At 32.7% G+C, this 12,003-nt stretch overlaps 2 protein-coding genes across 2 annotated transcripts; both read left to right on the top strand.

The window, feature by feature from the left end:
- The first annotated feature begins 5,108 nt into the window (after window positions 1–5,108).
- Window positions 5,109–6,468, top strand: LOC111377617. The gene is made up of 3 exons (XM_023000744.1): window positions 5,109–5,647; window positions 5,797–5,966; window positions 6,378–6,468. The coding sequence occupies exons 1-3, from the start codon at window positions 5,363–5,365 to the stop codon at window positions 6,466–6,468; spliced, it is 546 nt and encodes a 181-aa protein (XP_022856512.1). The 5' UTR covers window positions 5,109–5,362.
- A 1,061-nt stretch (window positions 6,469–7,529) lies between these two features.
- LOC111377614 lies at window positions 7,530–10,030 on the top strand. Its single transcript, XM_023000741.1, has 3 exons — window positions 7,530–8,051; window positions 8,201–8,572; window positions 9,284–10,030. The coding sequence occupies exons 1-3, from the start codon at window positions 7,767–7,769 to the stop codon at window positions 9,932–9,934; spliced, it is 1,308 nt and encodes a 435-aa protein (XP_022856509.1). The 5' UTR covers window positions 7,530–7,766; the 3' UTR covers window positions 9,935–10,030.
- Window positions 10,031–12,003: the final 1,973 nt, after the last annotated feature.

The following is a 12,003-nucleotide window of genomic DNA, read 5'->3' as shown; positions in this document are numbered from 1 at the left end:
TTTTATCATAGCGATTTATAGTAGCAGAGTGAGAGGAGTATTTTTTTGTGTTTATTTTATTAGGAGTTTTATTTATTTAGATTATTTTTCCCGTAGTTAGTGTTCATAGGATTTCTTGTTTTCCTCTAAAAGCTAGAATTATGTTAGTTGTTGTTTGATTACCTTTTGAAAAATTAATAAAATTTATAAATAAACATAACATCTTGATATTCTGCATGAATCAATTTGATTGAATTTGGGTTTCTTGTATTTCATGCTTTCAAGTTTATTATTAGAAGATAATTTCTATCAACAAAGGTAACGCAATATTATCACCATTATATCACAAGGATTCAACTACATCAGTTCAATTAAAATGGAAGCCATTTTTTTAGGCCAATCCACAAGTTTATGCAATGAAGACTCCTCAATTTGCAGACACACACACATATAAGCATGCTTAATCTCCATTATTTAAAAATTCATTTTTTTCTCAAACTCATTTTCAACCTCATATGTTCAAAATAAAATATTTTGCACTAACTTTTTTATTTTTTTAACCACATTCTTCAAAAATTCATCATTACAAAAAGGAGCTCAAACATAGGATTTTACTTTCTTTTTATACGTTTATTTTTCGGTTAGATATGTGGCCTTTCAATATTCTATAATAGATTTTCTTAGGGTTTTTGGATTGGTCTTTGTCCAAATGAATGCATATATTTTGATTTGGCATTATGTTAAAATTCACATGGATTGCCAGGTGATTAGTGCTTTACAAATAATGATTATAAATTATTTGGTCTCGGGAATTTAATTTACTTATTTATTAGCATAGTATTCTGAATCGATGCAGAAAAACAAGAATGAAATTATTTTTGAATTATCTATTTATGAAAACTGTATAAATGACATGTTACGCTCCTATCTGAACCACTTCGAAAAGACTGCCACTGCATCATACGAGGTGTCCAACACCCATTCGAAATAGTTCCGAAGTAACTCCACCACTAATGTTGGCGAGCTGCTAACGTATTGCGAGGTACAAACAATTCTACTCAACCAATCGAAGAGTTCTTGCCTCTGACGCCGAAACGCAATGCACTCCGAGGATTTCTGTCAGAGGATCCTTCGCCAATTTCAAAAAGAAATCTGTGTCAAGATCCTTTCTGCCCCCAAGGTTTAAATTGATTTGACGTTTTCATGGGCCTAGTTGATGTGACGTATCAACTTTATGTCAACTCAATTCAGGAAAAGTTATTACTCACCCACTCTATAGACGCGACTGATTGACGCCTATGAGTAGACGCCTCACATCGTCAGATGTATACACGTGTCTCACATCTAACGATTCTCCTCAACTATAAATACCCAATGTTTAACAAGAAGCAAAGGCAATGAAACTTTTACAAATTAGTTCTCCATAACAAGTAAATATATATTCTCCTCCCCACCCTTTTTGCACAATCTTGGCACTGTTTCGATCACCAGAACCACCGTCGGAGTGTATACTGTCGCCGCCGCCCCCGATGGTTCCGACCGTGTGCATTTGACCGTGCGTTGACTGTGCGAAGGGAGGATTATGTGGAGTAGTTATCGGTTGACCACGTGGAGGGTCCAATTCGCGAGGTCAACAGGACATATAAAATGATTCGAACATATTTTGTCATAGAAAAAATTTATTTTATTTGACTTGGAGCATTTATAACTATACTGTTTATTTTGAAGAGCATCCCAATTTTTTTGCTACTCCAATAATACTAGTCATATTTCATCTTTAGTTAGAGTTATTCGACAAAAAAATATGGCTCAGTGTCTTTCCTTTTTTTTTTTTCACTTTACTTCTCTCTTATTTACAATATCATTTTCCCTTTATTTTGAAAGAAGTACGTGGAGAATTGTAAGACAATAGATTACAACAATAAAATATCATATAGTGAATGAATTTGCTTTAGTACATTTGAAGACTCAAATCCATTCTTTAAAATAAAGAATTAACTCTCTAAATTTAGAGAATCAAGTTATCAAGGAGCTTTATTATATTTTTATATTAAGCCCATGTTTCACAATCAATAAAATAAATTATTTTTTTTTTGAAATATGAATTTTATAATAGTGATTTTATTTTATTTTTTTTTAAAATATGTGGTTAAGAAGTGAAAAAAAAAAGTTTTAGATTTACATGTAAAGTATTCTATTTTGAGAATGCGTGATTAATAACTAGTTAGATGAAAAATGAATTTGTTTTAACGATTTTCAAATAGGGGCTAAGTTATGTAATGCTTCTCTAAAAAAATTTATTTTGTTTCTTTTGCCCTTGTTTGAAAGTGATTGTTTCATAATCACTTTTTACTACACTCATTTTCAACCATAATTTTCCAAAAAAAAAAAAAAATCACTTTTATGATTTTTCATATCGTTTTCCTACTTATTAACATTACATTATTTTCAGAAAAATCACTTTGACTCACAAAATATTGTAAAACTCCAATCAAGGCCATTTGTTCCTCATACCCTACAAAAAAATTGAAAAAAAAAAAACAAAAGAAAAAAAAAAAGAAAAAAGAAAAAGGAAGAAGTAAGAAATCAGTATAAAGTTGGCTACAATAATGTTTGATGGTGCTTTAAAGTGTCCATAAGTTGTGAATTTTGCTAATTGTGTGGATAATAAATGTTAGGGAGCCGTGAATTCCACGAAATGTATTGATACAAATATATTTGATCAACTTATACTATTATTAAGCTTTCCCAAACATGCACTAAATATTAACTTCGATGACACATCTATGACTTCAATCTAGACATGATAATTGATAATTTTGTTACATGCTTTAACTCATGTCTAATAACCTTAAATTTACGCTCGCTTTCTTCAACATTTACAATAATATCCAATTTATCACAATCAACACCGTCTTTAGTTTATTCAATGTAATATTCACTTCCCTCTCAACATGTACAATCATATCCAATTTATTGCATTCAATGTGTCTAATTTTATCCAATTTATCATTCACTTTCTTCAACATTTACAATCATTAGCCAATTTAGCTTGTTTCGTGTAACTGGATTCTAAAACCCAATTAACTGAACCTGACATGTCAAGTGATTTACAAGGAACTTAATCTTATACATAATCTTACAAGCATGATTAAGTTGAAAATAATTCGAGCCGTGCTTCTTGGACAACCCCCTGGATGTCCAGAGGATTTGCCCAAATAATTCATAAATTGTACAGTCATGCTACACTACCAAACCTGTAAGAGGTCTGGTAGTGCAGTCCCTCTCACAGTTCGAGGGGGACATTTTTTTAATTATGGGGCCCGTCGAGATAAGAGAAAATGGGAGAGGAAGTCTCTACCAGACCTCTTACAAGTCTGGTAGAGGAGCATAAGAGGTCTGGTAGAGGAGCATTACTCTAAATTGTATGAAGATATATTCCCAAAACCCAGACAACTATATTGTCGGGCCAACAGGAGATACGGAAAAAAAAATAATAATAATAAATATAAATATAAATATAAATATAAATAAATATATATATATATATATCAAGTTTCCCAATCACATGTCATAAATTTTTTCGACAAAAAAAAAAAATAAATAAATAGACATTCAAAATAAAAGATAAATAAATTAATAACATTTATAATCTTTAACAAGTTTAGTTTTAGTTGATATGGTTACTAGAGTATAGCCAAAAACTAACTTTAAAATATGGGCGATTGATAATTTAAAAGACACGTGTCAGATTGGGAAAGCATCAAGAATTAATTAATTAAATAGAATATAGAGATATTTAATAATCATTATTAATTTGTCAACATTTAATAACAGAATGACATGGATCGAATGTCGTAATTAACCAACCGACGGGTAATTGTCGGTTTAAGACGTCGTCCGGCCGGCAGGCAGCCCGACATATTTAATCGTGTATTGTTCTATTCAGCGACGTGCATGTTGTTAGATACATTTACTCTACCCCAAAATTCAGGTGGGAGTGGGAGCATGCACCAAATAATTATTCACCCATTCTCTTATGTTTCGTCTTTATGGAGCAAATAACCATGTCTGGCTACGTTTAACATTTTACTTAAAATGTAAATTGAGTAACTTATTGAGACGAACATACTTGTATTTCAAACTTTCCCCATATCCTTCTGTGTCTATCTTATAGTTGTTAAACTTAAAATTATACGAAGTTAGGAATCAGGTAATGCTTGTGGGTCTTACTATATGTATGATTAAAATTAATGTTTGATTTTGAAAAATAATTTGTAAGGAACTGAAAAGGAAACCCAAATGAAGCCTTTTAACTATTCGTTCTCCATCCGACCAGTTTGATTGTTTGTATTGACAAAACTTTGTTTACATAAGAATTTCATTACAATCTTGTGCCAAAAAATCATACAAAAGATAAATTGAAAATATTGTGATTCTTTATTAGATTTGAGAAAAGCTTACATCTAGGAGATTAGTTGGCAAAGTGCCTCAAAGTGAATGAGCTCTAGGAATATTGACATTATTTAGATACCAAAAAAAAAAGGGCTCAAATTAGTCAAGATCATATGCTAACATATTCATTGATACAACTCAATCAAGATGATTTTGATAATAGTATGATTCAATTAATTAATATCTCAATTTTAGCTTAAATATGAATCCCTAAAAGATATTTCAAATTTATTTAAAGCAATTTAAAAATTTAATTGTAGTATCTACCCAATTTAAAAGTCATGTTTAACATGTTGAACTGAATCTAATAAATTGAGAGACGTGAAATTTTTCAATATTTATGACAAACTCTGATGCGTCCTTGTTACCACGTACCAAAAATATAGAGTTTTAGAACTTCTACATGGGTTAACTTTTATAACTCCCTTTTTGTAACAATTTTTTGATAGTTATTTTACTTTTCCAGCTTTCATTTTTTCTTTTTTCACTGATAGGTGGAACCAACTCTTTTCTTTAACGATAAAAAAATCAGTTATCATAATAACTGCAAACAGCAACAATATCTATAGTAAGTAGTGTCGATAATGGTATGAAAGCTATTAATGAATCTAACTGACCATTGAATAATCATATATTCAACTTTTCACGAAGACATAAATTAGGATTTTTAATCTCAAAATGAATCCGAATAAACAATCAAAATTTGTCTCCTTGGAGAGTGTGAAAGCCAGAAATAAGATGTACGTGCGATCACGACATTGACAAAGAATTGCACGTTGGTGGTTGCCCACTGCACTCTCCCTTTCATCCTTCAACCTTTACTACTTCAATCCCACATTTCATATATTTCTCACAATCCCATTGCTTGCAAAAACCCAATTTCCATTTGAAGAAATCGGTTCTTTATTCAATCACAATTAAGATTCAGATGAGGACTTTGTGCCCAAACTTGGATAGAGAAGATGGGCTGGATACGGTGCTTGAGGTGCCCATCCCAGAAGAGATGTTTGGTTCTAACAAGAATCGATCTTGGCAAACCATGAAATCTTGGATGAGATCGCATACTGAAAGAGCACCGCAGGTCACTTCTGTATTTGGAGGACGGACCACGGAAATCCAGTTCTTGCTTGGTGTTATTGGAGCCCCTTTGACCCCTCTTCCTATCCGTTGTGATCAAACTGTTGTTAATGACAACATTAAAGATCATCCCATCGTAAGTCATGAACTTATTTTAATCTTTAAAATATCTTGAGATCGTGTTTGTTTTGTTAGGTACAATTTCATGTATTTTGAGTTTTTGTATTTGATTCTGGGTCGTCCTGTTTGATGAAATGCCTCACCGAATAAATTATCTGCATCCAGGAGGCTTCAATGGCGAAATATATAGTGCAACAATACATAGCGGCTGCAGGAGGAGAATTCGCATTGAATTCGATTCATAGCATGTATGCCATGGGGAAGGTGAAGATGGCCGCATCAGAATTTGTAGCTGGAGAGCATTTGAGTTTGAACAATAGTAAGGCTATGAAAATTGACAAAAAAAAAAAAATAAATAAATAGACATTCAAAATAAAAAAAAAATAAATTAAAAACATTTATAATCTTTAACAAGTTTAGTTTTAGTTGATATGGTTACTAGAGTATAGCCAAAAACTAACTTTAAAATATGGGCGATTGATAATTTAAAAGACACGTGTCAGATTGGGAAAGCATCAAGAATTAATTAATTAAATAGAATATAGAGATATTTAATAATCATTATTAATTTGTCAACATTTAATAACAGAATGACATGGATCGAATGTCGTAATTAACCAACCGACGGGTAATTGTCGGTTTAAGACGTCGTCCGGCCGGCAGGCAGCCCGACATATTTAATCGTGTATTGTTCTATTCAGCGACGTGCATGTTGTTAGATACATTTACTCTACCCCAAAATTCAGGTGGGAGTGGGAGCATGCACCAAATAATTATTCACCCATTCTCTTATGTTTCGTCTTTATGGAGCAAATAACCATGTCTGGCTACGTTTAACATTTTACTTAAAATGTAAATTGAGTAACTTATTGAGACGAACATACTTGTATTTCAAACTTTCCCCATATCCTTCTGTGTCTATCTTATAGTTGTTAAACTTAAAATTATACGAAGTTAGGAATCAGGTAATGCTTGTGGGTCTTAGTATATGTATGATTAAAATTAATGTTTGATTTTGAAAAATAATTTGTAAGGAACTGAAAAGGAAACCCAAATGAAGCCTTTTAACTATTCGTTCTCCATCCGACCAGTTTGATTGTTTGTATTGACAAAACTTTGTTTACATAAGAATTTCATTACAATCTTGTGCCAAAAAATCATACAAAAGATAAATTGAAAATATTGTGATTCTTTATTAGATTTGAGAAAAGCTTACATCTAGGAGATTAGTTGGCAAAGTGCCTCAAAGTGAATGAGCTCTAGGAATATTGACATTATTTAGATACCAAAAAAAAAAGGGCTCAAATTAGTCAAGATCATATGCTAACATATTCATTGATACAACTCAATCAAGATGATTTTGATAATAGTATGATTCAATTAATTAATATCTCAATTTTAGCTTAAATATGAATCCCTAAAAGATTTTTCAAATTTATTTAAAGCAATTTAAAATTTTAATTTTAGTATCTACCCAATTTAAAAGTCATGTTTAACATGTTGAACTGAATCTAATAAATTGAGAGACGTGAAATTTTTCAATATTTATGACAAACTCTGATGCGTCCTTGTTACCACGTACCAAAAATATAGAGTTTTAGAACTTCTACATGGGTTAACTTTTATAACTCCCTTTTTGTAACAATTTTTTGATAGTTATTTTACTTTTCCAGCTTTCATTTTTTCTTTTTTCACTGATAGGTGGAACCAACTCTTTTCTTTAACGATAAAAAAATCAGTTATCATAATAACCGCAAACAGCAACAATATCTATAGTAAGTAGTGTCGATAATGGTATGAAAGCTATTAATGAATCTAACTGACCATTGAATAATCATATATTCAACTTTTCACGAAGACATAAATTAGGATTTTTAATCTCAAAATGAATCCGAATAAACAATCAAAATTTGTCTCCTTGGAGAGTGTGAAAGCCAGAAATAAGATGTACGTGCGATCACGACATTGACAAAGAATTGCACGTTGGTGGTTGCCCACTGCACTCTCCCTTTCATCCTTCAACCTTTACTACTTCAATCCCACATTTCATATATTTCTCACAATCCCATTGCTTGCAAAAACCCAATTTCCATTTGAAGAAATCGGTTCTTTATTCAATCACAATTAAGATTCAGATGAGGACTTTGTGCCCAAACTTGGATAGAGAAGATGGGCTGGATACGGTGCTTGAGGTGCCCATCCCAGAAGAGATGTTTGGTTCTAACAAGAATCGATCTTGGCAAACCATGAAATCTTGGATGAGATCGCATACTGAAAGAGCACCGCAGGTCACTTCTGTATTTGGAGGACGGACCACGGAAATCCAGTTCTTGCTTGGTGTTATTGGAGCCCCTTTGACCCCTCTTCCTATCCGTTGTGATCAAACTGTTGTTAATGACAACATTAAAGATCATCCCATCGTAAGTCATGAACTTATTTTAATCTTTAAAATATCTTGAGATCGTGTTTGTTTTGTTAGGTACAATTTCATGTATTTTGAGTTTTTGTATTTGATTCTGGGTCGTCCTGTTTGATGAAATGCCTCACCGAATAAATTATCTGCATCCAGGAGGCTTCAATGGCGAAATATATAGTGCAACAATACATAGCGGCTGCAGGAGGAGAATTCGCATTGAATTCGATTCATAGCATGTATGCCATGGGGAAGGTGAAGATGGCTGCATCAGAATTTGTAGCTGGAGAGCATTTGAGTTTGAACAATAGTAAGGCTATGAAAATCAAAAATCTGAAACATGGGCCTGGAGAGATAGGAGGATTTGTATTGTGGCAGAAGAGGCCGGACTTGTGGAGTTTGGAATTGGTGGTTTCCGGTTGTAAGATCAGTGCTGGTAGTGATGGTAAAGTGGCTTGGAGGCAAACTCCATGGCATCACTCCCACGCATCCCGAGGTCCACCAAGGCCTCTACGTCGATCCTTACAGGTAATTTTTTTTAATTCAGTCTTGGCTTGTTTTGATCAAGAATGAGATTTGGACATATACATTTATTTCTTATGTTGTCTAAAAGATTAAACTGTTAGAATGAGAGTTTTGCGTACCTCAAAGGCAGGAACCATTCAATTTTGATTAGATGCTTTAAGATTCGTTTACAGTTTTAAGAAAAGGAATGCCAGCCCTGGACCAACTGTTAATACCAGTTTTTTCAAATTGGTTGTTGATTATATTTGACTAGGGGGAAAATTGGGCTTAAACAAAATCCCATGTCCTTAAAAAGTCATAAACTTGTCCACCTTCTTGCTGGTCCACTCCCATGTGGCCCCAGCTTACCCCTAATCTCTTTTTACCTAATCAGAAGCTTCGCTTATTATTGTTCAGGTACAAAAGTATGCAGTTTAGCTTGCAAATTTCAAGTTCTTGATCAATAAAGTCAATATCGACGTCGTAAAGCTTGTCATTATGTAATATTTGCACTAAAAGGTCAAATTTCGGAACACATGATCTGACTAAACTCATAATTATAATCCAGGCATCCAGCTAAGAAGCCACAATCAAGTTTTCTAAAAAATTTTGGGCGCCAATCTTTTTTGACATTGTTTTCTTATCAGAGGTTAAACAAAAAATCTATTATGTCCATGTTCAGTACATTCACTGTTGCAATTTTCACTTATCACTAGCGATTAACTATGTCTACAGGGCCTCGATCCAAGGTCGACTGCCAATTTATTCTCCAATTCCATCTGTATTGGTGAGAAGACTATCAATGATGAAGACTGCTTTGTATTAAAGCTCGACGCAGAGCCCTCTACCTTGATAGCAAGAAGCAGCTCAAATGTTGAGATAGTCAGACACACTATTTGTGGCTGTTTCAGCCAAAGAACTGGCCTTTTAGCCCTGTTAGAAGACTCTCACCTCCTAAGAATAAAGGTTCCCGGAGACAACGATGTATTTTGGGAGACGACAATGGAGTCATTGATTCAAGATTACAGAACAATTGATGGCATTAACATCGCGCATGGTGGCAGGACTTCTGTGTCATTATTTAGGTTTGGCGAAAATTCTGAAAGCCATAACCAGACAAGAATGGAAGAAGTTTGGAGTATTGAAGAAGTTGACTTCAACATAAAGGGATTGTCAATAGACTGTTTCTTGGCTCCAGCTGATTTGAAAAAGGAGGACGAAGGATGCGGTGTCATTACGGGTGGCGATTTAACCAAAAACGAGAGGTTACAGCTCAATATTTTATCGAATTCTTCTAGAGTTAGTAGTAATCCTAAAGGTGCCAAAAAAGTGGTGGCCATTGATGAGGAAAATTTGGAAATGTTTGAAACAGATATTGAGTTGTAAATCTAGCCTATTTAATCTGTGGCAGATTTTGTACATATTGAACCACAGTGCACGTACTCCCATGAGTATACACAATACAATGAATGCTTTAGTGTACAGACAGTTCTTGTTCTCTGACTTGTTGGGGCACATCCCGCGATTTACCTCCCTCACAAAGCTCTAGAGGCAGAGAAGTGGGAGCTCTCAAGGTTGGGGTTCAACGTTTTTAATACAATGAATGCTTTTAAGATATTCAAGAACTTAAAGCATTCATGTTTCAACTTTATTTTAAGGTAAGGTTTAGGAAGGGATTATGGAAGTTCTGAAATGAATGTAGGTGTTATGCGAACATCTTTCAATCGAGCTGATTGCACAATAAGGTGGTCCTTAACTAATTTTTTTTATCATGTCTCTTCAACAGTCGAATTTTATGTTGCTTGAATCTCAAAAAGAATAATGCTACATGTTGTGTTAGTAACGAGAAAATATAAAATATAGAAACCCGAGCTCTTAGATATTGGTCTTCAAGGAACAAAAAACCTCCAAATACAAATAATATTTTGTAAATTAACTTTCGTCGGCTTTCCATTTAATTTCCTTTACACCCTTTATACAGAGAAGTAGAATACAAGATAACTCCCCTCTAATTCCTGCAATATAGAAACAACTAACCACTAATACAAAGAATGCTCTTATAACTACATCAACTCGTTCCAACTAAAATTATAGAATAAATAATATAAATAAAAGTTGAAGATTTCAAACGTTCTTTCCCTCAAAACCATCCTCGTCCTAGAATGTTTTTATTATTATTTTTTTAAAAAAAATTAAAAGACTATAAAAGGAAAACTTCAGTTCATTATGAATATCCATTTTGCAACTTTATTGTCGGAGTTCAACTTTCCCAATATAAACCAGGGTTCAAGACAATACTTCAAAATCGATATTTTTTCTGTTTTTCTAATTAGTCCTTTACCTATAGCAATTGCATCAAATTCTTCCCAATCCTTTAAAATCCTACTTTTCAGTCCTCAACCTTTCTCTCTTTTTGCACACTTTATCTAATTCCGTCACTTTTAGCTTTAATTTTTGAGGAAATTAGACACAGTACCCTAAACAAAAGACGGAATTGATTAATACACTTAAATCAAAGCGTATTAATTACGTCAATTAAAAACATAAAACATTTGAACTTCAGCAAAATCATTTGAGAGAGACAAACGGCCACACTCCCAATCTGATATTTTTTATTTTTTTAAATTTTTATTATTAAAAATTTTTGGTTTGATACGGTATTTTACGCTGCGATTCAAAATTTATTAGAAAGCTTGTAATAAGGTCATGATAAATATGTTATGAATGAAGTCTAAATATCAAAAATTATCTCGCTTGAAATATTGAACGCAAAATAAACCATAATTATAAAGTTTAGTTCTTGTGACTAGGAGTGAGCATTTTTTTTCAAAACCGGTGAAACCGGACCGGAACCGTTTAGAATCGACTAGTTCGATTCCGGATCTTTTAAAAAATAATTTGATTTTGGGACAAATTATTAAGAACTAATCGACACCGATCCGATTCCCGGTTATAATATGAGAACCGCCGGGAACCAGACGGTTCTCATAGGAGTTTTTTTTTTTTTGGTAAAATATATCACTCAATCTCCAACACTTTTATAAACAAATTAATATGGTTCCTTCTTAATTTTAGACTCTAGCACTTTCCTTCTTCTCTTTGATTATTTCCTTCTCTCTTCTTATAATTCTTTGATTAATTGATTCTCAATCCAAATTCGAATATTGGGTAAATCTATATCTAAAGAAATTTATTTACAATATATAATTTCATTTCTAAGATGCGAAATTTTTATTTTGTTTTCACTTTGATTACATAATTTTTATTTTGTTTTCACTTTGTAAACATATACCTAAATAAATATTTCAATAGTATGTTCGATTCTTTTATATTTTGTTAAAAGTATCACGTTGATAGCATCTTTATATTTTTTATTAGTAAATATTTTATTTTTACATTTTCAATGTAAAGAACCGAATCGAAGCCGATTAGTTCAGTTCCGGTTCGGTTCCATA

Source organism: Olea europaea, unplaced genomic scaffold (assembly GCF_002742605.1).
Source record: "Olea europaea var. sylvestris unplaced genomic scaffold, O_europaea_v1 scaffold1687, whole genome shotgun sequence".
In the NCBI taxonomy this organism is placed as follows: domain Eukaryota; kingdom Viridiplantae; phylum Streptophyta; class Magnoliopsida; order Lamiales; family Oleaceae; genus Olea; species Olea europaea.
This window is presented reverse-complemented; position numbering and strand designations above follow the sequence as displayed.

Excerpts from the sequence above, each read along its gene's own strand:
- LOC111377617 (XM_023000744.1), top strand. The coding sequence starts at position 5,363 with ATGAGGACTTTGTGCCCAAACTTGGATAGAGAAGATGGGCTGGATACG. Across the intron at positions 5,648-5,796 it reads ACATTAAAGATCATCCCATC|GAGGCTTCAATGGCGAAATA; the intron begins GTAAGTCATGAA and ends ATCTGCATCCAG. Across the intron at positions 5,967-6,377 it reads AATAGTAAGGCTATGAAAAT|GTGGGAGTGGGAGCATGCAC; the intron begins TGACAAAAAAAA and ends CCCAAAATTCAG.
- LOC111377614 (XM_023000741.1), top strand. The coding sequence starts at position 7,767 with ATGAGGACTTTGTGCCCAAACTTGGATAGAGAAGATGGGCTGGATACG. Across the intron at positions 8,052-8,200 it reads ACATTAAAGATCATCCCATC|GAGGCTTCAATGGCGAAATA; the intron begins GTAAGTCATGAA and ends ATCTGCATCCAG. Across the intron at positions 8,573-9,283 it reads CTCTACGTCGATCCTTACAG|GGCCTCGATCCAAGGTCGAC; the intron begins GTAATTTTTTTT and ends CTATGTCTACAG.